The sequence below is a fragment of the Lontra canadensis genome, unplaced genomic scaffold (genome assembly GCF_010015895.1).
Source record: "Lontra canadensis isolate GAN:19392208 unplaced genomic scaffold, GSC_riverotter_1.0 scaffold60, whole genome shotgun sequence".
In the NCBI taxonomy this organism is placed as follows: Eukaryota; Metazoa; Chordata; class Mammalia; order Carnivora; family Mustelidae; genus Lontra; species Lontra canadensis.
Window position 1 is genome coordinate 5,143,275 of NW_022631054.1, and position 27,855 is coordinate 5,171,129.

Consider the following 27,855-nt stretch of genomic DNA (forward strand, 5'->3'; position numbering starts at 1 on the left):
CTACTGTTAGACCGGGACAAGAGTCAAATCAAGTTTCAAAGTACGGTTTGTACTGAATGCGTATCACTTTTACACCATAAAATCAAACCATCCTAAGTGGGGACTGTCTGTGTCAGAGATCCAGGCTGGAGATCTTTATTTAGGACTCAGAGACAATCTCGATGGCTCTGAAAGCCTGCGACAACAGGAGCTTCCCTCTACTGGGGAATGAGCTGCAACCCAGAGAAAACGAGACCTGAGCACCATGCACTGGGGGGTCTGGGGAGGGGGGTCCCAGTGCTTAGGGGCTATCACCAATTAAACTGTCCTCTGACTGTCACATGAACAAGACTGATCACAACTTAATACAGGCAGCTTAGTAGACAAAGACTCTCAGATCTTAATATTTTTATGTGGTTTTCCAGAAGAAGAAACTGAGGCACAAAGAAGCCAGTTGCCAAAGGGCATCCATCTGATCAGTAGCAGAGCTTGGATCTGAATTCAGGCAGCTGAGCTCCACAGGCCACAGCCTTCACAGCTAATGTTATTTTGCCTCTCACCACACAGGGGTCAAGAACCAGGCTCTGGAAGCAGACTGCCTGTTAAATCAGAGTAATTACAAGCTTTGGATACTCAGGCAAGTCATTTAATTTCTCCTTGCCTCAAAAGTTTCATTATCGGTAATGTGGGGCTAATAACAGTACTGACCTTGCAGAGCTCGTGAGTGACACCATCCATGTAAAAGCACTTAGCACTGAATGCAGCACAAGGTAAACACTCAGGGAATGCTAGTTATTATTACTAGTAAGATACAGGGGCAGAACAGGTTTGAAGGGATCCTTTGCTGTTTAACAATTGGAAACCAGGGGCGCCTGGGTGGCTCAGTGGGTTAAAGCCTCTGCCTTCAGCTCAGGTCATGATCTCAGGGTCCTGGGATGGAGCGCTGCATCGGGGTCTCTGCTCAGCGGGAAGCCTGCTTCCCTTCCTCTCTCTCTGCCTGCCTCTCTGCCTACTTGTGATCTCTTGTGTCAGTCAAATAAATAAATGAAATCTTTAAAAAAAAAAAACCAAAAAAAAAAAAACCCTTTGAAAAAAAAAAATTGGAAACCACAGAATTTATGCGGTCTCTCCCCAAACCAAAAGATATTACCTATTTTAAGTAAAAACCTCATTTTTCAAAAGGAGGTCCGTGTGGTTCAGTTCCTCTATCTATGAAATAGTTAAGATAATAATAATACTCACTTCCTAGGTTTAAAAGATATACATAAGTGCCCAATATGTTAGAAGTAAAAACAGTAGGGTGGCTCGGTCAGTTAAACATCTGACTCTTGATTTCGGCTTGGGTCGTGATCTCAGGGTTGTGAGACTGAGCCCCATGTCGGGCTCCACACTTAGTGGAGTTTGCTTCTCTCCCTCTCCCCATGTGCTTGTTCTCTCTCTCCCCCCCTCAAATAAATAAATCTTTAAAAAAAAAAAAAAGAAGAAGAAGAAGAAGTAAAAACAGCAAATTTCTCCCAGGACTTCTCCAGAATGAAGCTGCAGAGAAGAAAATACAGTAGATGGGCTTCGCAAAGAACAGACCAACTGTCTAAAACTCTGCAGAGAAAGCTCTGGAGTTCAGTACCTCCCATCAGTGGCTCTCAAACCTTTTGGCCTACAGACAATTCAAAAGGGCAAGAAATTTTCCAGATTCTGCCTGGTTCTCCAGTGACAGATTAAACAGATGTATGAAGCAAAGCTTTAATTTGCATTTCAAACTCAAGTACAGATGTTTCACAAACACAAGTGAGAAGATAAGACACTTGTAGAGCATCTGGCTGACCCACGTGAGACCTCTGGTTACAAGGTGCCTCTTGCACCGTATCTGATGGGAAGGAGGCAGAGCCAAATCAAAAGCTGAAGCACAGGGCGCCTGGTGAAATTGCCAGCTTGCACCATCCCATCACAAAGACACAGATCTTGACCCTGACTTCTTCCCTCTCACTGTCGGATACACAGAGAAGACTTTTTGACATTTTATTTTGATACACAAACAACTGTTGCTGTTCTGTGTTGCCCAGATCAAAACAAGAAACAAAACACCACGCACCTCTGATCCATTGTGATTTGGAAGTGCATTGTATGAGTGTCCTTTATTGTCGTGACCTTTCATGTGACTTTTGAGACTGTACTGAGTGCTGAATGTTTTCTCACAGCCATTACTGGGGCAGAAAAAGGGTCTTTCACCTGCAAGAATGACAAATAGTGTTAATATTTCCAATAGTCATTTCACTCGATTCAGACATCTACTTTTCCCTACACAGAGAAGTAAGTATTCCTGTGAGGGTTCAGGTAACAGTTGTTACAAGTTGGACAAGTTACATGTTAACCATCCCAGTCCTAAAACTGAATGTAGAGTAAACATAGCTTGCCCCTGGCAAGTTTAAAGAGACGATTCATTTCCCCCCACCACAGGTTCTTCTGAGAATCTCTGCACTTATTTCACTTGTTAAGGTTGGATTCCTGAGTCCAACCTTTAGATCTTTTTCCCTCTGAAAGAAACTCAAACGTTATAGGTGAAGGCTAAGCTGATTAGGTTTGCTCCGTCCAGGAAGCTCTACAGGTCCCGAGAGAAACACAGATATTTACTGGCTTGACAAAGTTTAAAAGAAAAACTACAAATCAGCCTAAACTCACCAGTATGTGTACGGACGTGAGTTTTAAGGTGGTGGCTTGCTGCAAATGCTTTCCCACAGCCATCATGATCACACCTAAGGAAGTTGTTTAAGCAAAAAGAAACAGCAGTCATATGGGAAATACGTCTTTTATCTTCAACATCTCTTATAAATACAAGCTCAAACTAAAACACATGTTCAGAACACAGAGATCTGATCGAGGAAATTGATTTTAGAGATGGGAAATGAAGACAGGTCGCTGGAAAAAGTGACGGATCTGGGAACAGAGGAAACTGATGGTCCAGGATAAATATTTCTTGTCCTACAAGTAAGTCACCTGTTGAGAGCTCTGACAATGAAAGCCTTTTGATGAATTACTTAACAGAATTCTATTGCCGATCAGAGCTGATACAGAAAATCTACTACCAGTGGAATACTAGGAATGTCAATGGTGGGTACAGGAGCTCTCACATAGGCAGGAAGCCTAAAACACAACACTAAAACAAAACCAGTCCCAATTACTCTGACCACACAATATGTCATGTATAATGGCCATTATGACTTATTTATAATCTTCAGTGTCAAGATCTACTTTTCTCTTTTACTTTCTTGATAACCAGAGCTATAAGTAATCTCTCCCTCCTGAGAACTCCTGAGGCACTTATCTCTGTGTTTCTTCTACCGCACCTGTCCTTTCCAATCTTATTTTTATCTTTAAGGGTATACATTCGTTATCAGTTCTAGATTAGAAACTCTTTGAGGGCAGGGTCCAAGTAGTCCTCTATATCTGCTGTAGTTCTTCCACACAGCAGGCATTCAGTTAACTATTTATATGAATGAATGCATTTTCTTGTAAGCCAAAATATTTTCTTTCTTTAAAGAGAAAGCTTCTCTGGAGCATTTTACTTCTTAATTATAGATAATCATGTGTCTAAATTCCCATCTAATATTCAAGAAAAATTAGCAGTTTCAATCATCACAAAAATGCATGTGATTGAATAAAAATTAAGAGTCCCCTGAACAACCCTATGGGGGAAAAAGCAACCCAAGCTTCCCAGAATCTGGAGAGTAACCAACTAGAATCTAAATACTCTTGCTTTTAGGGGTGCCTGGCTGGCTCAATAGGTAGAGCATGCGACTCTTGATCTCGGGGTTGTGAGTTCAAGCCCCATGTTGGGCATATAGCTTACTTATTTACTTACTTACTAACTAACTAACTAAATACTCTTGGCCTTAGAGGGGCTAGGACTCAGGAATGAAACTTAAATTTTCAAACACAATTCCATTCAGTTGATGTTTAAGAGTTGACTGCCCCGGGACGCCTGGGTGGCTCAGTTGGTTAAGCCGCTGCCTTCAGCTCAGGTCATGATCCTGGGGTCCTGGAATCGAGTCCCACATCGGGCTCCTTGCTTGGCAGGGAGCTTGCTTCCTCCTCTCTCTCTGCTTGCCTCTCTGCCTGCTTGTCTGTACTCTCTCTCTCTGACAAATAAAATCTTAAAAAAAAAAAAAAAAAGTTGACTGCCCCATGCAATGCCTGGGTGGCTCAGATGGTTGGACGTCTGCCTTCAGCTCAGGTCATGTCTCAAGGTCCTGGCATCGAGTCCCGCACTGGGCTCCCTGCTTGGTGGGGTGTCTGCTTCTCCCTCTCCCTCTGCTGTTCCCCCTGCCTGTGCTCTCTTGCTCTGTCAAATAAATAAATAAAATCTTAAAAAAAAAATAGGTGAATGCCCCTGGAGACAAGGACAAATTCTAAGGATCCTGATGAGATGAGTGACTTGAGAGGGGAAAGGTAGCATTGTGATGCCATGTATGTAACAGCAGTCTCTCCTGCCACACTTCAGAGACAATGTTTCTGAGCAATTTTCAGTAATACATCTATACTGTATTTAGGGAGAATCCTTACAAGCTGATCATCTTATTTTAAAAATGTCATATAATCATTTTGTTCAAAATTTCAAGATTTGTTGAAAATGTTTTTGAACCCCTACTGAATGCCCAGAACCACACCCTATGCTGTGAGCGGAGAAGAAGGTAGATGATATACATCCTTCCTTCAAGGTTACATACACATTTACACGTGGATGTGTTCAATACACATGGGCACACATATATATAGACTGAAATACAAACAAAAATGGTTGCTCCTATATGTGTGTGTAGAATTACAAGGCAACAACTAAACATGCAACAAAATAAAAAACCTGCATTCTTACCCTTCATCTCCCCTCTCATCTCCTCCTCTACCCACCTAGATATTTAGGTAGCTCTCCTTTCCAGTGTGCTTGAGGTCATCTATGCACCTTGTTCTCATACTGTCTGTTACTTAGTACTTTCTCACCAGACTACGTTCCCAAAAGAAGAGCATGTGTCTTAGTATTTCTCTAGCACCAATAAAAGTGCCTCACAGTGAGTTTCAAGAAATGCCTGTTGAGAAAGGTAAAGCCTGAGGCAGAAAGGCCATCACTAGGGTCCCGAGTAAGGATGCTCTTAGAACCCATCACCACTCCCTCCTGTATGCAGGAGTCAGTTGTGGCCGCCAAAGGACTAGCAGAGGGAATTTTCTTTCTGCTTCGAAAAATGTCAGGGCCCATGGAGACATCCAGCTACAACCTGGTCAGCGACAAACAGAGAGCAGTTCGACTCACCGAAATGGCTTTTCTCCTGTATGGGTTCGGATGTGCTTCCTCAGATCGCTGAGTGTGGTGAAGTACTTGCTGCAGCCTTCGGATTCACAGTTAAACGTTTTCCCTGTGTGAAGCCTCTGATGTGCTTTCAGCCTGAGAGACAGCCCAAGAGACAAAGTCCCTCCGGCATTTACATAATGTAGGACAGAGCCTCCCCACCCCCGTCAGCTTAACGTGCTTCAGGATCCAGGGCTTAAGAACTCTATATCCTTAATATACTAGTATCCCCAGTTTTCTTGCTTGAAGAGAAATTCAGAGAAGTATGTAGCTTAGTGGTAGGAGTGTGACTGTACAGCCAAACTGCCTAGGACTCAAATCCTGGTCCCACTTCCTACTGGGTGGGGCCCTCCAAACAGTTACAGAACCTCTCCGCTTCTGCTTACCTATCAGCGCTGTGAGGATTCGCACTCAGAACAGTGCTTAGCGCAGGGTGAGTGCTTCCTAAGTGTTAGATCTTGCCAAAGTTGAAGACTAACAGGAGTCTCCTGATACAAACAGTGTAAAAGAGAACTGGCCAAAGTGTGGTAGAAAGAAGTTAACTTCAAGGTGATGAAGGAAAGAAAATGACAGAAGCCTTTGGACAAGATCCTGAGCCAAGGGGAAGCAACAGTGCAAGAATTAAAATCCCCAGGCCAGTATGTCACTCCGGGAGAGGCAAATCTGAATATAAAATGTGCTATCCTTTTTAACCAACCCCATATAGGTCAATCTTTAAGTAACAAGTTTCTCCAGCGAATTTTAAACAGTTGGGAGAGCAGAGCTGTGCATTTCATTTTATTTTTTAATTTTTTTAAGTAGGTGCCACACCCAGCGCAAAGCCCGGCACAGGGCTTGCACTCACGGACCCGAGATCAAGATCTGAGCTGAGACCAAGAGTTGGATGCTTAATGGACTGAGCCCCCCAGGCGCCCCCCCAGCTGTGCCCTTTTGAGCGCTAGAAGTACCCATCTGCACTGGGCAAGGAGAGGACTCTGTAATCACAAGGGCAGGGGCAGGGGCTGGAGGAGAGGCCGACCTGTACAGCGTGTTGAACGCCTTCTCACAGCCCTGCACGTCGCACTCAAATGGCTTCTCCTTCGTGTGCACTCGCACATGGATCCTGAGGCTGTAGGAGGTGAGGAAGGCCTTGCCACAGCCCTCCTGATTGCAGACAAACGTGTACTCTCCTCGGTGAGTCTTCTGATGGGTGCGCAGGTTGCCTGCTGTGCTGTAGGTGCGGGGACAGCCCTCAAAGGTGCACTGGTACCGCTTTACCTGGCAGACAAAGGACACCTCATCAACAGGACAAAAGAGCTGCCCAACGCCTAACTCCTCCCAGAGTCTGGCTCCCAAGAAATGTGGACGACACACTGAGGCTCCTATCATAAGCACAGAAAACCACCTCTAGCAACAAAGCAAGGGAATCTTCCCCTTGATCGAATCACGCCAGAACAAAAAGTAAGTCATAAGGATGAGATAAGGCTATAGGCAGATGAATATTCTAAATGAATATAATAAAGGGTTTTTCAGACTCTAGTATATGTCTGGCATCTAAAGGTGGGTCCATACTGTCACAATCACCTATATCAAAATAACACTTTGCCTTTTTTTTTTTTTTTAAGATTTCTTTATTTTAGAAAGAGCAAGAGAGACTCAGACTGTGTGTGTAGGGGGTGGGGACAGAGAGAGCCTTGAGCAGACTCCACGCTGAGCACGGAGCCTGCTGCAGGGCTCGACTCATGACCCTGAGATCACATGACCCTGAGATCATAACCTAAGCCGAAAACAAGGGCTGAGCTGGATGCTTGAGTAACTGCACTCCACAGGCATCCCTTGGCTTTGTTTTCAGGCTTGATTAAACAACCCTGCCTTATGGCAGCCCACCTTGACTGGAACTGACCAATGTTAAACTGGGTCTAAACCACCCTGACACGGATATACTCAGTCATCAAGCAGTATCTCCCTAGCATAGCTTCCACTGCAAAGTTTCAAGTCCACGAAATGAAAATACTGTATTATGAATTTCTCAGAGTATTTGCTGGTATATGACATTTCTCAAAATGCCAGCCTCTCGGTTTCACTTTCACCGCCAAACTTCTTGAGAGGGTGGCATACATGTGTGCCTCCATCTCCCTCGATGCCCACATACTCCTTAACAACTTGGCAAGCTGCTTTCACTGCATGAAATTATTCTCTTGCACTTCCCAGTGGCCAAACCCTACCATCCTTCGCCATTTGCCTTCCCTTATTTGCAAACCTCTCCCATTGCCCTCCCCTCCTGAAAACCTGTCCTTCACAGCACAGCAATTCCACTTGGCTCTCTTTATCTTCTTCTCCTCCTCTGAGCCACGCCTTTCCCTTCCCAGTGATATGTAGGTTTATTCTGGAACTTATCGATCCCCTCCCAGACCCTCCCCTGCCTGCCCCGGTGCAGTGGGAAGCAGCCTCAGACGTGGCTGGAGGAGACTGAATTTCCGGCACTTATGTTCAAGACCTTCCGCAGGTCATTTTGCTTTGCTGAGCCTCAGTCCTTTATTTCTCAAATGAGTATTTTTTTTTTAAGATTTTATTTATTTATTTTACAGAGAGATCACAAGGAGGCAGAGAGGCAGGCAGAGAGAGAGCGGGGGAAGCAGGCTCCCTGCTGAGCAGAGAGCCTGATGCGGGGCTCGATTCCAGGACCCTGAGATCATGACCTGAAATGAAGGCAGAGGCTTTAACCAACTGAGCCACCCAGGCACCCCTCAAATGAATATTAATGCGTGCCCCGCCTGTCTCACAGTGCTATAGAGTGGAATGAAATGAGATCAAACATTTGTGAGACCCCGTGGTAAGAGACGTGATGCCGTACACACCAGGGTGCTAGCACAGTCTACTCTTCAGCTTTCACCAACATCTCCATCCTTTGACCTGACCTTGCTCAAAAGCCTCAGTCTGCATCTCCAGCTACACCGCTAGTATTCCTTGCTCAGTTACTGAATTAGCAGGTCCCAGGCAACAAGCTAGATACCATATGAGATAAACAAAGGAACCAGACAAAAATGGCTGCTTTTAAGGAGTGCCAATTTTTAGGAGGCGGATGTGCTCGAATTATTACAAACTGTGCTGAGGGGGACAACAGGTATTTGCCCAAGGGGGCTGGGGAATATAAAAAGGGGAAACCTAACCCTTCTTGGAAAGACTGGGAGTGGTAAAGGCTCAGAAGCTGAGGTCCTCTCTCTGAAGTGGGTTTTTTTTTTTTTTTTCAGTTGCCTGTTTGTTTTAGGGGTAAACTGAAAACGTGTTCTGCAGATAAACCAGGAAGAGAAGGGCATTCTAAAAAGTGCGGGGACACAGGGCACCTGGGTGGCTCAGTAGGTTACACATCTGACTTCAGCTCAAGTCATGATCTCAGGGATGTGAGACTGAGCCCCATATTGGGCTCGCTGCTGGGTCAGGAGTCTGCTTCTCCCTCTCCCTCTGCAACCCCCTCTCAGATAAAAAACAAAGAGGTGACACCTTGGAACTGCATGGAAAGAGGAATAGGTGTGCTGGTACAGGGAACCACAAACATACCTGCAGCATGTAAGAGGCTGGAAGGAGAAGAATCTAGAAAAATAAGGTGAGGCCTCCTTAGTCAAGCCATGGAATAGAAGAATAGAACACTGGGGGCTCACCAACAGATTTCAACCAAGAGAGCAACATATCAGATCTGCAGCCTGGTGGAAGATGGACTGGAAGGGTAAAAGAACAGAAAAAGGTAAAGAGACTGGGAAGAAGAATAATAATCCAGGAGGAGGATAAGAAGAACCTCAAAGGAGAAGTGAGCATGGACAGTATGGAAGATGAATTCCAGAGAAATTAAAGGGGGAGGAATGACTGGCCATAGTGGAAACTGGGTACTGAGGAGCGGAAGGGGTTAGGGGGAGGCAAAGTCGAGGTCAAGAATATGGCCTGGATGACTAAACAGATGGTCACGCCACCAAGTTGGGGCTGGATGGAGGGTGGGAGAAGAGGTGATGAGTTGGCTGTGAAGTGCTGCCAGGACTTCCAGGTAGAAACTTCTAGTAGATAGACATACAGGCTGGAAGCTGAAAGGAAAGCCTACGGTAGGAGTCATCGGTACACAGAGCTGACTTTACCTATATACCAAAGCAGGCTCGGGTTCTGCCATTTATTGTGTAATCTTGGGAAAATTACTTAATCATACTAAGCCTCACTTTCCTTATTTATAACATGAAGGAACCTATCTTTTTAGGTTTGTTGTAAGGATCAGGAATAATCTGCAGAAAGCATTTAAATATAGTGACTGGCATATCACAGGCATACAATAAAATAACAGCTCTTGAAAGAGGACAAAGGCTAAACTGCAGTAAGTCACCAATGCATAAGGTGCTGGTAAAAGAAGAGAAGCCACTACGGGTGAGTGGGGAGAGGGGCGGGGAAAACAGGAAGAGTGGCCAAGGACAATGATGGCACAGAAGGCAACAGAGAAAGAATCTCAGGGAAGAAGAATGATCAAAACATGACATGTCCGAGAAAGTAAGGAAGATATGACTGAGGAAACTCCTGGATCCAGCGCTAGGAATCACTAATGGCTTAGCAAGTCTAGTTTTCACGGACTACTGGGGCCTGAAGTCTGGGAGAAGGTGAATAAATCAATGGTGAACGGGAGGCAGAAATGAGAAATGGACAGCAGGAGCAAGAGTGGACTTCTGAGCTGATGCCCATTTCCTTCTTTTCCTTCTTTCTTTTTTTTTCTTTTTTTTTTTTTTTTGAGTAGGGTAGGTCCTGAGCACATTTGGAAGGGGAAAGGTCCTGGGAAAAAAGAAAAGCTGAGGACCTGAGAGGAATATAAAGAAGAGAAGGGTATTTAAAAGGCTGGTGGAGGGAAAAGCCTCAGATGGGAAGAGGCACAGGTAGCTTGAGAACCGAGAGGGACTGAGGTAAGGACAGGTATGTTCAAGGGCATACAAGGTTTCTATAAACGGCCAAATGGTACATATTTAAGGCTTTGTGGGCCATGCAGACTCTGTTCCAACCACTCGACCCTGCTGCTACTATGTGAAAGTAGCCATAAACAATGTACGAATGGACAAGCCAGGCTGTGCTCCAGAAAAACTTTATTTATGGACAGTGGGATTTGAATTTCATATACTTTTCATATATCACGAAATACCATTCTTCTTCTGATTTAAAACAGATCATTTAAAAATGTAAAAACCAGGGGCGCCTGGGTGGCTCAGTGGGTTAAAGCCTCTGCCTTCGGCTCAGGTCATGATCCCAGGGTCCTGGGATCGAGTCCCGCATCGGGCTCTCTGCTCAGCAGGGAGCCTGCTTCCTCCTCTCTCTCTGCTTGCCTCTCTGCCTACCTGTGATCTCTATCAAATAAATAAATAAAATCTTTTAAAAAAATAAAATAAAATAAAAATAAAACTGTAGAAACCATTCTACACACACAGGCATCTGGACACTTTGGCCTGTGGGCCATAGTCTGCCAAACCCTAAAACCTGGGGGTGTGGGGAAAGGAGGAGCCCTAACTCCTCCCATCTCCCCTCACACTCCGTCTCATCTGTCCAACCCCCAACACAATCTTGCACAAGTGCTCACTCACTTTTTGTTCGGGAGCCTTCCCGTTGCTACACAGGAGGTGCTCCGTCAACATTTGCTGAACTGCATGACTGACCCACCAGTCCAGGTGTTCTCGTGTCTTACTGCCTAGGTCTGAAGCCAATCGTTCCCAGATTTGTTCTAAAAGGGTATTCTCCACATGCCACCTCTATGCTCAGATGCTAACGTCCCTCTTTGCCTGATAGTCAAGTCACCCCTCCACAGGTCCTCTTCCACCTTCCCCCACATGACCCCACGTGACTCCACCACTAGCCCAGCAGGAGGCTCTGTCTGAGCCTAGAGGCAACAGGACCCCCTTCCCCTAATCGCCACAACGAATCCCCACTCACCTGCCTCTGCTCTCTACCTGTTCTCTCTGCTGGAAATGCCTGCTTCCTTCTCTGCTTTTCTGAGTCTCTCTCTCCCTTCCACTCAGGCCTCACTACCTCCAAGGTGCTCCAGGATCAACACACGTGGAAGTGACAGTGCCCTTCTCTGAATTCCAATCATATTAAACTATACCTCCCTTGTGGCACTTAGCCTGTATTATTAACTATTCTCTCATGCCTATATCCTGATTTCCCATCAAGACTGAAAACCTCTCTAGTTCTGCCAGGCGGAGATTTCAAAATAGTCACTGACCAGGAAGAAGCTGCAATAAAGGAGTAGTGTGTCTCCATCGGAGCACATCAGCGATGGCGGCCAATGAGAGCAGACTCTCATTCCTAAGATGCGACTGCGCTGATCACTTTTTAAGAACAGTGCAATCAATCATTAACTACCCCTCCCTGTCTCCCTGCCCTGCCAACCCCTACTCCTGTCCAGGATTTCCACTTGGCCACCTCAAGCTTCTATTAAAAGTTCCTTCCTCAAGGAACTGCTTGACATCATTACCTCTGTAGTTGGTGGGCACAGCAGTAGGTGGAGAACATGAGGCTCTAAAGAACCACTTGTTGAGTTAAATGCAGGAATGGCTACCGGCCCGGTGGATTGCAGGCTCCCTGAGAGCAGGGCCTTTATCTGTGTTGGTCACAGCCTCAGGGGCTGGCCTTGTGGAGGAGTGGCACCACGCTCACCTTTGTTGAATGAATGAAGGAATGATAACACAAACACAAACAAACCAGCAGGACTTAAAGCTGAGGAAAGTAGTGACAAAGGGTGACAAATGACAAAGGAAGGATGGTCAACTAGTCGAATGGAATGTAGCGGAGAGGACTACTGAAGCATTTTTTGGGTTCGCCTGACTCACTAGATCATAAGCCCCCACCCCCACCCCAGCAAGATTAGCTTCACTGGAAGGGTGGGACCAGAAGCCAAAATGTAACAGGCTGAATAGTTGGGGGAAAGCAAGGAACTAAAGACCATGAATATAACCACTCTTTCAAGGAACCTGGCTGAGGAGAGAGAGAGGAGAGAGAGTTGGGAGAGGACACAGACTGGGGAAGGTATTTGCGTTTCAAGGTTGGGGAGACGGGCCCACTGACAAAGCCAAAGCCTGCTCCCGGCTAATGTGCTGAACGGACAAGTAATCTCTTGCGCCATCAGGGGGGAGGCTATAAATGAAAGCCATTATTCTGCGTCTTTCAGAATCATTTTTAAATAGCACCAAATTTCACAAAAGGGAAAACTAAACCTCCTCAAACTGGATCGGAACAGGAAGTTGCAAAAAACATGTAAGTTTTCACGGTTACAGAAAAGAGGTATTGCAACACACGGTATATTTAAATACAAGTAAGGTTTATCATGCTTTCAAAAAATAATGTCGCAGGGATTATATTGTCCAAGGTTCTAGGCATACAGCAAAACCAGTCCATGCTCTCAAGGAGCTCAATGTCAGAAGGAGAATCAAACAGAGAGACAAGACCAATATGGTATGAGAAGTTGGGCTGATAATGGATGTGAGAACAGAAGTACAGGGGAAAAGAATCTAACTTAGACGTGGGGGCCACTGAGAAAGGTTTCTGAAAAGAAGTTATGCTCAAGCTGAATCTAAAGAAAGAGGCGACACATAATTCATCTTCAAAATTAACTAGCATTGTGTATAAGATGGACCTAATGTCACTGATGATTCCACTGGATAATAAAGACTGCATTTCTTTAAAAGAGCTGAAGACTTGCCATCACCTTAACTTTCCTGTGTGACATCTAACACTTGTTGATTACTAAGCTAAAAAGCACGGGGTGGGGGGGGGGTTGCACAGGGTAGGCTCACTGAGGACGGGGTCTAATGTTATAATAGGCAAGAAGCATGAGCTTTCAGAGAACTGATACTGCTTTACAAGGTGTTCTGAGTAGTTCTAGAATACAGAAATATTTAACAAAGATGACTGCCTGGTTAAGTCAACAGAATCAGAGAAGGAAAGGTAAATGAGACAAGCAAAAATGAGAAAACTAAACACTAGACTCCAAGAGACAAAAGCTTAAAATTTTTCAGAAAGGAAAAAAGGCTGGGTTTCTGCTGGAGGAAAGAGAAATGAGAGACCTAGAGAACTAGATGTGACCCTCCTTACCAGCCCCATACTCGATGAGGAGTCTCTGGTCCTGAGCATCCAGTGCACGAACATTCTCACAAATCAACAACTGGCCTGGCCCTGATGGCTGTTGGAGCTGCCCAATCCTCCTCCCCAACCCTGGAGACTTCCCACCCTTCCCACTATCCCTCCCAGATACCAACTCTGTTCCCAGGCTGTCATTGATCTCATTTCTTCTACTGTACAATGTGCAACCACAGAGCTCAAAGTGAAAATTTTTTCTTTAAAGATCTTATTTATTTGACAGACAGAGATCACAAGCAGGCAGAGAGGAGGAAGCAGGCTCCCTGCTGAGCAGAGAGCCTGATGCAGGGCTCGATCCCAGGACCCTGGGATCGTGACCCAAGCCAAAGGCAGAGGCTTTAACCCACTGAGCCACCCAGGCGCCCCTCAAAGTAGAAATTTAAGAGCTTTGACTGACCTCGTTTCTTCAACAGGCCTCCCATTGCCTACCACCAGAGCTGGAGTCACACAGTACTTCCCACATCTCAGCCTTTTACACTCGCAGAACTAACGCCTTCCTGCTGCCCTGTTTCAGGGCTAACAGGCCTCGGTGGCTCAGTCTCCCCTCTGTCCTTACAAAGGTGGTATGTTATGTTAGAACAGCACAGGCTCTGGCATCCAGAACATCCTTGGTTCAAACCTCATGTCTATCACCTGCTACACTAAGCCTGTCTTCTTCATCTGTAAAATGAGGGCTACGGTACCTATTTCATAAATTCTTATGAAAATCACATACAAGCCATGCTAAAGCCCCTAGCGCAGGCGCTCCGCAGATGTTGGCTTTCTGGCCCTCTCACCACAGCCAGCGTATCTGGAGTCCTCGATCCTTAGTTCTAGGGGCCCTCAGCTTATAACACAAGTTAAGTCATGGGGATGTAGCACACAGCAGGATGACTGCAGGTAATGGTATCATACGGTGCCATCTGAAAGCAGCTGAGAGAACAGGTCTTAAAAGTTCTCACCGTAAGAAAAAAACCTGCAACTATGTGTGGTGACAAGACCTACTGTGGGGATCATTTCAGTGTGCACAAATACTGAATCACTATGTTACAGATCTGAAACTAATAAAATGTTACATGTCAATTATCTCGCAATTAAAAAGGTGGTGGTTTTTTTGTTGGTTTTTTGTTTTTTGTTTTAATGAGTCCCCATCTTTTGCCTGGTGCTCCAACTGCCCACTGACGGGAGTAACTTTCAGTGGCCGGGTGCTAGGGAAGTCAAAGGGAACAGAATACCTGTGGCAAGGGCTGGTGCACACAGAACCCCACAGAAGGACTACAAACTTGTTGTCCTGATTATAAACAGAGGTTCATATTCCACAGCAATATTAATACAACAGCTCAGCTAATCGGGGTTACGGGGAATTCTGCAGGCTGTCTCCTTGTTTTCAGAAAAAAAAATGCTTCCCAAAGAGTTCCTAACAAAGGCCATTTTAACCTCTTCTTAAACAGAAGATTACCTCTGAACCTCCTTTAAGAACCCGTGGGCCCACAAGGAAGAGAGAGTAAATGAGCATTCACTGAACCACCACTGTGAGCCAGACACTGGGCTCAATGTTTTATGCACATACTGCTGTATATTTATATATGAATAAATCTCATCTAATCTTCACAAAATGCAACTGGGATATTTTTATTTCAATTTTACAAAAGAGGAAACAGAGCAGCTTGTCCAAGGCCACACAGAATAAAGCAGAGCAAAGATGGAACCTAAGTCTAAATTATCCCTTTGCACATCACAGAAGAAACAATTTCAAGAATAGGCTTGATTTTCAAGAGAAAAACATTAAAATTCGGGCTCTTTCTCCAATGTCCTACACTACCAAAATGTTAGCAATAACCAAGAGGTACAGCTTATATAAAATGTAAATCTGAGACCTGTTTATTCCTGTAGCACCGTGCTATAAAACCAGTATGTACACAAAACCACTCTGCCCCTCTTCCAGGCCAGGGGGCTTCAATGATGCAAGTGCCCACGGCTATGGAGAGCTACCACCATGCATACAGACATGTGGGAAAGTGCAGAGATGGCTTCTCCCCGTGGTAAATGGAAAATGCTTCCTGCCCTGGGTTCCTACAACCCTCCCCCCCAACCCTGCACATACAGCCTCTGGCAGTCTCCCTGCTGGAGTCCCAGCCCTTCAGGGCAGGAACTATTTCTCTGTCCTTTCTGATGGCTGACAAAAGTAGGGACTCCATAAGTAAAAGCTTGTGGAAAGAGTGAATGGCTTCTTAACACCAGAATTTCAAGCAGCAACAGTCCTAGTTCTGAATAGCAATTCCGTGGGAGTTCAGAAGGGAGCCTAGGAAGAAATGTAATCACAGTATGCAAAGACTAAAAAGCAAGTAACTCCCCTCTGGGAGAGTTAGCAATATCCAGGTTTGTCAGAGTGGATCATTCCACTGCCTGAGGCCTGAGGGGCTGATAATGAGGAATGAAATTGGAACTAGGTCTCCCAAAGTAAAGAGCGATTGCAAAACACCATAGTCAAAATTCTCCCTTTATTCTTATACTTAAAATTTGTCACACTAAAGGGGAAAAAAACCCACAAAACTCCTCTTGGAGTGTCCCTGACTAATTTAGCAAGCAGCCTAATTCACAAAGCATCTCTGTAACTGTGCTTCTTGATAGAAAAAAAAAAGATATTCTTTTCCAGTCAACGCACCGGAATACTTTGGCACCTCGTGAAGAAATAACTGGTACGGGGTTCCTGGCTTTCTTCATACTTCCTGGCCAGCTATCGAGCAGAAAAGTGGCAGGGTCAGCTAGCCACAGGGGTACATTATGTTTACCAGTGTGGTTCGTACAGAGGTGGATGAACAGGTAACTGGAGAGTCCTGGCAGGTTCTTGCGAAGGGAGGGATGCAAGAAAGTTTGGGAAATCATGGGCTGCCTGAACCAACAAAAGGAAACACAGCTGCTCAGAAACCCAAAGCAGGGCATTAAAGGAGCAACCCCCTTTAGAATGCTGACTTGTGTAGAATGACGTATTTTGATTGGAAACTTCTCAAAGATACCCACAGGTGGATGGTGGTTAAGACATGTATGAGAAGAAGATACAAGAAATTAGAGTCAGAATGACCAGTGGGCCTGTGGAAGGAGGAGAAGACAGTATCTGTAGCCAAGTTCTGGTTGGTTTATTTTTACGCAAGACAAGCAAAAGGGGAAAAGTGAAGTAACAGGTAAGCCAACTACACACTACAGGAAACAAAAGAACAATCCAGGGTAAACAGGAAAATCAGGCTAAAATCTGACTCAGAAAATAAGCTGCTTGGGAAGCCAAGAAGATTAACTAGTTATCAAATGATTTGATTTCTCAAGAGTAACACCTGGACATGGAGATGGAAGGAAAACACTGGGTTTTAAAAAAGGGGAAAAGAGGGGGTACAGAAATCATGAGAAGTATTATCAAGCAGTCATAAACATTGCCCTCTTTAGGCCAATTAAAAGGATTTAAGTGCCTCCCCACCCCCACCACTGTTGAAGCAAAAGCTAAGGCAAGATGGTGCCTCAAGAAGGCAAGTCTCCTGAAGGCCTGGTCATTCAGTAACATTTTCAAAGACTAAAAGCCACTGACACGTCACCCTCCATCTCCAACAAACTCCATATCAACTGATTTTTTTTAAGTTTCTAGACTCTTCCATGTAGGTTTCACGAACAGACTGAAACAATACGGTGGGATGAAAGTACAGTGAGCTAAATCCATAGGAGATTGAACAAAGTGTTCATGGTACCCTTCACCTTATCTACTCAACATGATGTTCAAGACCTGAAGCCATAAATGGATGGTAAACCAGTCTTGCAAGTACAGTCCCCAGATTATGGCGGTTCAACCGCACAGTGGTGAAGAAGCGATACACATCCAGGAGAAACTGTACTTCAGATTGTGAATCTGGATTCCTCCCGGTCTAGCGGTATGAGGCAGGGTACTTTCTGCTGGGCACTAGCAGGGAGCTGTGGTTCCCAGTCAGCCCCATCATCATGAGGGTAAACAACCAATATACTTCTAGCCATTCTGTACCAATATGGCCATTCTGTTTGTCACTTTCAGCACAGTATTCAATCAATTACATAAGCGGGTCAACACTTTATTACAAAATTGGCTGTGTTAGATGACTCTGCCCAACTACAGGCTAATGTAAGAGTTCTGAGCACGTTTAAGGTAGGCTAGGCTAAAGCTATGAGAGCAACAGGTTAGGTGTCTACAACACACTTTCCATGATATTTTCAACTGCTGACTGGTTTACTGAAACAGAACCAAACCATGAGTCAAGGAAGATCTGAAGCCGGGAGTGAGAAAGTAACAGCTCATATAAGTGATTGCATAATATCATTCCCTCCCTACCATCTCCTCCTTTCCTGCCTAGATCAGCATTTCCCAAAATGCGTTCCACAAAATACCGACCCTGGAAATGACACCTGAAAATGGCTCCCCAAGTTCAAAGTATTTGGAGAAGTCCCCAATTCCTTCCTTCGCAGTTATTAACACATCAAAAGCTCTGAGAAATTCTGTAATAAGCCTCTATCTCGGTTTAACTTAATGTTTCCCAAACATTTGTTCTCAAAGACTTTCACATAGTAATCATTAACTGAGGATGGCTTAAAGTTTAGGCTCTAAGCCATGTTCACATTTTCTGTGCTAAAGAAATGATTCAATCCCCCTTGAGTTGCTACTACCTCATCACTCTTCCTCCAAATACCATAGTAAAACACACACACACACACACACACACACACACACACACATGCGCACGACACTTCCTGCCTCCGGTTTCCTCACCACCCACTCACTTCTCCATCACTGGAAATCTGGCTTCAGCCCCCAGTGCTCTACAGAAAGTCTTCTCATGGTGCGATCGATGGACAGAGAGCAGAACCAATGGCTTCTCTTCCGCCCGTCAATCCCTCTGCAGGGTCACAGAGAACAGCCCCATTCCCGGACAGTCTTCCCTTGCCTTCCACAACACTGTATTCCAATTCCACTCATCTCTTTGACTACGGGATCTTTGGTTCCTCTTTATCTTTTTAGCCTTTACATTTGCAGACCAACTCTGACTCCTCCCTTGAGTAAACCGCCCATGCACGGTTTGAACCTTGGGGAAACCTGACCTAGTTCTCAACTTCAGATCCACATTTCCAATGGGCTTCTCAACTTGTTCACTTTATTTTCCTCAAGGACTATACATTCACTACACTCCAAAGAAGCTCATCAGTCGCCCACCAAACTTTCTCCTCTTCCTGATTCCTCTCATGATCTCACTATTCCCAGATGCTGAGGCGAGCAGCGGAGTCCGCCACTTTCTCCTCAGCCTGACATGGCAGTCAAACGACCTCTGTTCATGCACCTACCATGGTTTACTCTAGCTACTCAACTTCCAAGTCTTGAAGCTCCAACAATCCTCTGTGTGGCCCCTGAGCCAAGACAGAGAAGAAACCCGACATACTTGGAAAAATGGATGAATCCACTGAAACATACCCAATTCATGGCTCGTTCTTCAAACGCCAATAATATACAAAGTTATCTTGCAGTTCAACAAAAGCTCTGGATTCTTTTCACTTACAAGGCCATTATCCTTCATCAGACTCAAATGAAACTCTATTCTAAACTACAACTACCTCCTAACTGGGCAATCAAGCTACCACTGCTACAAGAGCAGGATTTCTTAAAGTGCTACTCTAACCACATCACTCCTTGGCTCAGACACATTCATTGGTTTCCCACTATTTCCAGAACGCAGTCCAAACCCCTTAGCATGTTATCACTGCCTCCCATATCTGGATCTCTGCTACCCTTCCATCCTTATTTTCAATACTCCCTAAGCCCTGTGTTCTAGTCCAGGAGTAGGCACACTCCAGCCAGTGGGTCAACTCTAGCCCACTGCCTGTTTTGTAAATGAAGTTTTATTGGAAAACATCCAATCAACATTTTGAGCCAGATCATTCTTTGTTGCAGGAGGCTGTCCTGTACATTGCTGAATGTTTAAAAGGATCACTGGCCTCCACCCACTGGATTCCAGTGGCACTTCCCCAGTGTGATGACCAAAAATGGCTCCACACATTATTAAATGTCTTTTGGGGAACAAAACTGCCCTCAGTAAAGAATCACTAGTCTAGAGATTTCCAAGTACAAGCTAAGAGTAAGTATGATGTCACTGCTAATAAAATACAAACTATACTGCAACTGTAGGAGAGTGCCCAGATTAGGAGGTAAGAATCACACAGTACTCAGCGCTGGTTGCCTCACATTTGGGAGAATGTGCTCAACTGTGAATTTTAAGACGACTTTGGATAACTGGAATTCACATAAGCCAAGGTGACCAGACTGATGAGAAACTAGTGAAGAATGTCACAGAGGAATATTTAAGTAAATCAAGGTGATCAGCCTGTACAAGACAGGATAAAGAGAAAGCCATGGTCTTTAAATATCTGTTATACTGTCACAGGAAGGTTTAACTTGCTGTAGTTCAGGAAGGTGGAACTGGTGGGCAGCGGCTGCAGGAAGGCAGGTTTTTGGCTCTATACAAGGAAAAGCTTTCTAACAATCAGAGCTGGCCAACAAATGCAGGAGGCTGAGTGGTGAAACATCATGCTCTCGTCATTCTGCAAGTGTTCAAGCAGAGCCCGGATGAACTCATGTCAGAGATGCCGTAGAGAAATTCCTGCCTGAGGTGGGAGGTAGGACGAGATGGTTTCTCTCAGGCTACTTCCAGCTCTGAGATTCTATGGCTAGCAGTGGAAAAGCCATATGGCACGAATAATAAAATTCTCCAATTCCAAGACCTTAATTACAGCATAAGAGAAAAATACTTTGCTCAATGATTTACCCTATGTCTGTCTGGTAACATTTTACATTTAGTCCCCGACACTGAGACTACCAGTGATCTGTTTTTTTCTAATGGACCTGTAATCAGTCCTAGATAATGTCTATCACTACCTTTAAACCGTATCTTTCATTCTGCTAACGATCACCACACCGGTACAGTTTGTACAAGGCTTTACAGTTTTCCAACCATCGTGACATACACTGCCTTACTCGCCGTTGCTAAGTACGAGCGTGAACACTTATTTTAGATAACCTACTCTCATTTACTGTCTCTTGCCTGAATTTCTTACGAAAGACAGCAAGGCCTTATTATTCATCAAATATTCACTATGAAAATAAAGCTTACTCTAGCAAATACTCCTCTCCAAAACAAATCATTTATCCACACCCCAGAAATAAGCCAAATCTAGTTATTTCAGCATCAAAAACATGGACTTACCTCAGTGAGATTTCTATTTTATTTATGATCTGAGGAGGAAAATTTGAAACGTTATAATTTAGCTTTCCCAAATTTCAATGTGGCCATACAAACTAAAAAGTTCCAGAAAGCAGTCAGAACAAAACGTGAAACACATGTGTTGCTGACAAGTAAAGCCACTGCAGGTCCTCATTCCGGGAACTCCTTTATTCCCCGGCTAAAACTGCCAACACGAGTTGGGTAAGAACTTTTCTCCAAACCTAAACTGGGACCTCACCCACTGTTTTACTTACTTCTTTACGTTTCGTTTCTGGGCATTCCGACTGCAGAGTGAGAGTTGCACCTTCGATATTTCTTGGCATGGGCGTGGAACCAGGGTTTATTGTTAAATGAATCTGATCTGGTGAGATAATGTGTTGCACATAACCCTGGGACATTGCTTCATGATCTATTAGGTGAAAGCCCTCTTCACCCCCTACTAGAAAAGGCAAGTGTTCTCCACACTGTCCATCGTCATCTTCATCCTCCAAAGTGCCAGGGTCCTGCTCAATGAGAACAGTTGTCCTATCATAAACAGTTCCAGATGAGGAAGGCACCAGTCCGTTTTTGTCCACAAACCTGAGCATCTTGTCATCGGGGGTCAGCTCATCTTCCTCTGCTTCAAAATAGATGATGTTGTCGTCTGGACTGTGTTCCCCCATGGTTCAATCGTGCTCAGCCCAATTGTGAGAAATGGAAAGATAATGACCTGTCTGCAATAATAGGACAAAGCCAGAGTTAGAGTCAAACCCAGGGAACTCCTCAGCAACCACAAGACTCATTTTTCCTCTCACGTGAAGAATAGGTCAAAGTAAATGAAAATCATCTTCCCTGGGAATAATTTTTTTTTTAATTTAACTTTGAAACCATCAAGTCATTTTAAAGGATAAGCAATGTCTTAAAACAAAACAAAACACTGAAGAAATAAGTAGCAGTTCTTAAGACCCTCCAAATCTGCCTTACTACCAAACAATTCCTGAAGGTGATAAACGGCATACTACTTCAAGGCTGAGTTGTTTTAAGTCTTAAAGTAAGAAAACTCCAGTCACATATCCTTCAGATTAGACCCTGGGGCAGTGCAGTCTATTGTGGAAGTAGAACTTTGGAGGCAGGATCATCTACCCACAAATCCCAGCTTTGCCACTTACTACTTGAGTAACTTTTCTGTGTCCCATTTTTCTTATAAGTAAGGTGGAACTGGTAGTTACTTCTCTCAAAAGTTATTACACAGAGTGAGAGAGATAATGTATGTTAAGGCACGATGTCTGATTATTATAGGGAAAACAAGTGTGAATTCATTCCCTCCTTCCTAGAACAGATGTTTCAGCTTCCGGGTAGGAGGGCAGATCCCTAGTCAGGCATATTCAATGAAGATCATTATATCTGTTAACCTTCTAAAACAATGTGGTATCCACTAGAACCTACGCTTGTATAGTGTGCTCTCTGCAGTGAGGGAATGGTGAATCTTATTTTCGTTTCTATTGCCCCTAGCACAATACAATTACACCAAGAGTTCAGGAGATGTCAGCTAAATGAATTAAAGACCTGCAGATATACTCTCTTGGGAAGACACACTCTCTTGGAAAGATACATTTTCTGAAGCTTTCCTGTTCTGAATTAGTTCTCCTTCCTTTAGCTGCAAACATACAGGTTCTACAAATGTAGTTTTGGCAGGCAGAACAGAACTGAAAAACAATCAGCACATAACTTTTAGTGTTCAGTCTGGCTTTGCACTTTTTCTCTTCTGCCCTGGGTTAGAAAGTGAACCTTTACGGAGTGGGGCGGCTAGACAGAGAGGTATTTAGCAGAGACAGGCCAAAGGGATCAGATCTGGGAGGAACCGGCCCGACCCCTTGCTCTGGCTTACGCAACCCGGTAGATGCACATTTCGCTGCATCTGAGGAGAGAGAAGAGCACCGGAGGCCCCACAGGGCTTCCCTGGCACCATCAGCGGCTAAGCGGAGACCAACTGTCCGGAACAAACAAGACCAGGAGGTATGAGGGTGGCATACGAGGAGTACAAACGGAGCACCCTTGAGAGAAGGCTGGGAAAAGGAACCTGACTGGGACAGCCCCCAGACGGGGCTACACAGAAAAATCTGAAGACAGGCTGGGGGGCTCCAAGCCGGGCGAAGAGGGGCAGGGTCCGGGTCTCCATGGAAACAGGGAAGGGGGGCTGGATACCCATCCCTATGGAAACGGAGGAGGGGTGGGGTCCCTATAGTGACCAGACTGGGGTCTCTACTGAGAAATGCTTCAGGAGGGAGCCTAAATCCCGCACCCCCCGGGAAGCCCCCAGCCCAGGCCGCGTCTAGTTTCGCCTTTTACCTCCGCGGCTCCCGGCAACGGCGGCAGCGGCAGCTTCTCCCCTCCCCAGCGGCACCATGATTGCCCCCACCTTCCCTAAACGTCACTTCCGCTTCCGCTTTCCGGAGGAAGGAGGAGATATTGGCCACGCCTCTCCTTGGTGCTTCTAATTGGTTTCGGCGGTGTGGGGGCGGAGCCCGAGCCTCCAATTGGCGAGCAGAAAGGGCGGGGCGGGGCGGGATGCCGCGGAGAGCCCGCGCTCAGAAGCACTCTTGGTGTTCGCTGTCTGCAGGATGCCGGCGCGTCCGCGTTGTGGCGCCAGACGCGAGGAGAAGGGGTCAAACCTCCACAACCACTAGGGGAAAGTAGCGTCAGCCCGGCTTGCGCCTGCCGCCCTAGCCCTGGCAGCCCCACCTGCAACGGGAAGGACCCCAGTTAGCCCTCCTCATTCCATTTCGGACCCTCAAGGGGAGCCTGCGATGCTGTGACCTTCCCGGCTTTCTACCTCTAGTGTTGAGGGGAAGCTGGAACCAGCCAACGTTAACGTAGCGGGTCGGGTCAAGAAATGAAGATGGGATCCAAATGGCAGAACCAAGCTCAGCCAGAGGACGCCGCCGCCTCTCCCCACTCCCACCATGCCCCCCACTCGCTATCACGGGACGCCTCACTCCTTCACTCTCACTTCTTTCCAGGCTGTCGGTTCCAACTTTTCCCCTGCTAAGGACTGCCGGCTTCCACGGGACTCCCGCCCTGGCCAGTCAGCGTCACCTATTTGCCATTCCCTTTTTTTAAATTTTGACCGTTCGCGCTGTCATCCTATCAGCCTGCATCTGAGTCAAATTTCCTTCTGCCAAGGAGTGTTGGTGTCCCAGGGCCCAAGAGGCGACTTTGCACGTGCCTTCCTTCTTCTTCTTCTTCTTCTTTTTTTTAATTTTAGAGAAGGAGCATGAGTGGGAGAGGCAGAAGGAGATGGGAGAGAATCTCAAGCCGACTCTGCCATGAGCAAGGAGTGAGGAGCGGGATGTGGGGTTCGTCCTATAACCCTGAGATCACGATCTGAGCCAAAACCAAAAGTCAGATGTTCAACCAACTGTGCCACCCAGGCACCCCCTCCTATCTTTTTTCAGTGCCTGTTACATCTGTTAGAACCTCCCAGCAGCCACTGCCTGATTTTCCCATAAGCTACTTCTCTAGAATATTCAGAGTGGGACAACTCTGAAACTAGATTAGGGTTAAGGTGTTCAGGTCATGCCAGTACATCTCTTGCTTGAAAACTATGAATAGTGATTGTTACCCACCAGATAACGGCCTCTTTGGCCCCTGACCAGCTGCCCCAATACTTAAGCCACAAAAGGTCCAGCAGCCATCTCTTAAGAGATAGAAACAGGGCACCTGGGCGGCTCAGTTAGTTAAGCATCTGTCTTCGGCTCAGGTCATGATCCCCCAGTCCGGGAATCCAGCCCCGAGTAGGGCTCCCCACTCAGCGGGCAGTCTGCTTCTCCCTCTCTTTCCCACTCATACTCTCTATCTCTGTCACTATCTCTGTCTCTCTCTCAAATAAAATCTTTTTTAAAAAGATTAAAACATACAAACAACCACTGTTAAAAATACATTTATCATTAAAATATATTACATAATATGAGAGAGGAGATGCATCATATACAGTTTGGAGGATTTGTTGACCCAGAAAATTCCATTTGTTTCCCCAAACACCACTTTCTTCGGTACCTTCATTTTCAAGCCACTGTATTGCCCTCAGAGGCTGAGTGGCCAGCCCCAGAGTTGTTTAGCCACATCTGAGTAGGAAAGGGGGCAGGGTTTTTATATACATATACACATGTCCTTAGAGCCCTGGAAGCATCTGGGTGGCTGTGATCTGTGTATCCAGCAGATTCCACTCGCATTCTTGCTGACCAATTCATTCTCCCTTTAGGACCCCAAAGTTTGTTCAAATATCTGTTCAAGGGGAGCCCAGCCCAAGCTACAGGGAAGGCACTATGTCCTGAAGGCAGGCTAAGTGAGCACAAGAAACAGAGTTATTTAAAATCTTTAAAGTTTAAAAAAATAGAGAGATCTGTGTTAAATAACTGAAGTTGAACATTGACAGTCGGTTTTATTGTGGCGGATTTCCCCCATGTCTTCAGAACTCAGAGTGACAGGACTGTGACAGCCATGGTGGGGCGGGGGATGGTGTCAGGGCTCAGGAAATAGGCAGCAGCCGCTTTTGCTTCCAAGACGCCTCACATCTTGTTGTGGTAGTTCTTGATCTTAAACAGGTGGGGCTAGTAATTGACTGCTTCCAGTAAAAGAGGAGAGGAGATAGGCTCAGGGTGAGTTGCAGAGGAACAGGTGAATAAATTCTTGAGCCTTCTTCTTCTCTGCCATGTCAGGCTTTTGGTGACCAGCTGGGTTTCGAAGCAGTAAGCTGCCAAATACACTAGCTGCATGAAACACACAGAAGACAAATGAATCAGCAAAAGAAACACTACTTATTCTTGTGTTGTTGAGTTGGGAGGAGTACCCGAAAGCATTCTTTTCTGCTTGGGAAAAAACTATGTGAGGGTAAACTTGGCCCAGAGCTAGAGATTTTAGTTCCATTGCAGTGGTCTTGGGACCTTCCTCAAGCACATTTCTCATAATGAGTCTCTCAATATGCAGAGATCTTTCCCACAGAAACTTGACTACTTACCTAGAATATTCTCATCCAAATGATTTTTTGCTGATTTTTTCAGCAGTTCTCGCAGAAATGCCATCAAGTAGTTGAAGACATTTTGGTGGAATGTAGGGAGGGTAGAAATGACCTGAAAGAGGGAGAACGGGGATTTGTCTTTTCATTCATTCATTCAATCATTTGTCAGACATGTGCTATGTTCCAGGAGCTGAGTACATGATCCAAGGGACACGAGTAAGACTGTGCACAGGAAACCCCGATCACTTACCACTTGGCACAAGAGTCAAAAGAGAAGCACACATCAAGTGCTTTGTGAATTTAGAGCTCAATAGCTTAACTACGTGCTCTCAAAAGGTTTACGGGAATAGAAGACGTTATAAGCTGGGTCTTGAATATAAGACAAAATTGGACCTGCAGAGGTAAGGTCTAGGGCATTTGGGGCAAAAGAAAGTATAAAAAAATGCAAGAGAAGGAACACAGTGAGATAAGGAGAGAGAATACACGGAGAAGTCAATTTTAGCAGGACGCCCCTTGAACAAGTGCTAAACCTGGAGGAATGGATCAGGCTAGAACTCAATGAGTACTCCAACTATCTGTGTGTCATCATTATTTCTTAGGAGGCTTGTACAAGATATATTCCAAAAGAGATTCCAATTCAGTGGATGTGGGGTGAGGCTCTGGAACCTGTATTATTAGCAAGTTTTCTAGATTATTCCACCATGGCCTGTTACATGTGTGAACCATTAGGCCAGACGGTTAAAAGTCCTGCCTATTTGTTTAAGAAAATCATTCATTGGCAATGGAGAGCCAAGTGTGGTTTTTGACCAACAGTGACGTGATGAGAGCTTTAGAGCGTGTGGTCCGATGGCTGTATGCGAAACAATTGAGCAGAGGGAGAGCCTGAACACAGGGCTTAGAACCAAGGTGAGTGGACGAGAATGGAAGACGGGTGACAGATCAAGGGAACTGGGCATGGGGGAGGTGAGCAGAGGACAACTCAGGAATGACTCAGGTTTCTGGGCTGAGTCACTGGAATTCAGGGTGAAGCCACTAAAAGAAAAGGGGACGTGAGAAGAACAGGTTTGGGAAGGAGAGCTATGGAGCTGAGCTGCTAGGACACTGTGTTTGAGGAACGGCACCCACTCTGTTCCCTCAGGCCCTGTGAGGCCCGGGGCTGCAGTACATGAATGCTCAACACTTCCCCTCACCTGTTTACTCGCGGTGTAGTTGCCAGAACATTCCAGGCAGTTATGGTAGGTGCTGTAGCAGATGACAGGCTCTGGCAGGCTCTCCAGGAAAAGTAGCAAGGCTTCGGCTACGGAATGATTGCTGGCGGCTTTTGGCCCATCGTTAAGGAACTGGCAATGCCATGCCGTGGTGAGGAAAAGGCCCAGGAGTGAGCACATGCCAGACGTGCTGCCTCCCCAGGAAGGCTCTCTGCTCAGAGCTAGGATGCCATGGTGAAGGGGCCAAGCTGTATGTCAGCTTAACTGGGCCCTCCTGAGTTCCTGCTATATTGGTGGATTAAAGTTGTAATGTCTTCTCTATGCAAACTTTAAGTAAGAAAAATATGACAGCTGAGGACACAAGATAGGATTTCGAGCCTTAAAATCATACTCTTTCTTTTCTCTCACCTCTTAATCATATTCACACATACACATGCACGCACGCACAAATGTCTGAGGATACAGAGGCTTTCAATCATTCCAGTATCCAAACAGTCCCTGATATGCTCAAATTCCAACCTCAGGCCTGGCTGCTGGAACAGATCTTCCTGCAAAAAGAAAGTCAGCCATGATCTCCTGACCTAGAAATATTATCACCACCAAGGTGCAAAAAAGGGGCAGTGAAGTGAGGCCTTTGAATCAAATGGTAAACAATCTGAAAAAGTTAGGGCTGATGCGACGAGCTCATCCTGCCGGCCTTCCTAAGCATGGTCCCATGACAGGTCTTTAAAGTGATAAAACATCTATTATAAAACAATAGTTAGGGAATACTACTCACAACAGTAAGGGAAAACTGAAAACGGTTTCCTGCAGTGTTGTGGAAGGATTAACCAGAAAAAGAAAAATGTGAAGAAAATATATCATTTATAAGATGGAGAAAGCTAAAAAGACACCACCTTGCTTTGTGAAAAAAAGATTACAGCAATAAAGGTATTTCCAGGGGCACCTGGG

The 27,855-nt window shown here is 45.4% G+C and overlaps 2 protein-coding genes across 5 annotated transcripts in view; both read right to left on the reverse strand.

The window, feature by feature from the left end:
* MTF1 (metal regulatory transcription factor 1) overlaps nt 1–23,114 on the reverse strand; it is a 35,773-nt gene extending 12,659 nt beyond the window's left edge. For both annotated transcript variants that reach the window (XM_032877312.1, XM_032877311.1), the window contains exons 1-6: nt 23,029–23,114; nt 20,955–21,413; nt 6,333–6,571; nt 5,279–5,410; nt 2,656–2,729; nt 2,069–2,205 (exon numbers count right to left, since the gene is read on the reverse strand). In XM_032877312.1, coding sequence (XP_032733203.1) covers nt 2,069–2,205; nt 2,656–2,729; nt 5,279–5,410; nt 6,333–6,571; nt 20,955–21,362 — 990 coding nt within the window. In that variant the 5' untranslated portion in view covers nt 21,363–21,413; nt 23,029–23,114. The remainder of the gene's footprint in view (nt 1–2,068; nt 2,206–2,655; nt 2,730–5,278; nt 5,411–6,332; nt 6,572–20,954; nt 21,414–23,028) is intronic.
* Nucleotides 23,115–24,603: 1,489 nt separating this feature from the next.
* The window catches only part of INPP5B (inositol polyphosphate-5-phosphatase B), a 47,442-nt gene continuing 44,190 nt past the window's right edge, over nt 24,604–27,855 (reverse strand). For all 3 annotated transcript variants that reach the window (XM_032877315.1, XM_032877313.1, XM_032877314.1), the window contains 4 exons: nt 27,368–27,452; nt 26,887–27,014; nt 25,697–25,808; nt 24,604–25,448 (listed from right to left, as the gene is read on the reverse strand). In XM_032877315.1, coding sequence (XP_032733206.1) covers nt 25,333–25,448; nt 25,697–25,808; nt 26,887–27,014; nt 27,368–27,452 — 441 coding nt within the window. In that variant the 3' untranslated portion in view covers nt 24,604–25,332. The remainder of the gene's footprint in view (nt 25,449–25,696; nt 25,809–26,886; nt 27,015–27,367; nt 27,453–27,855) is intronic.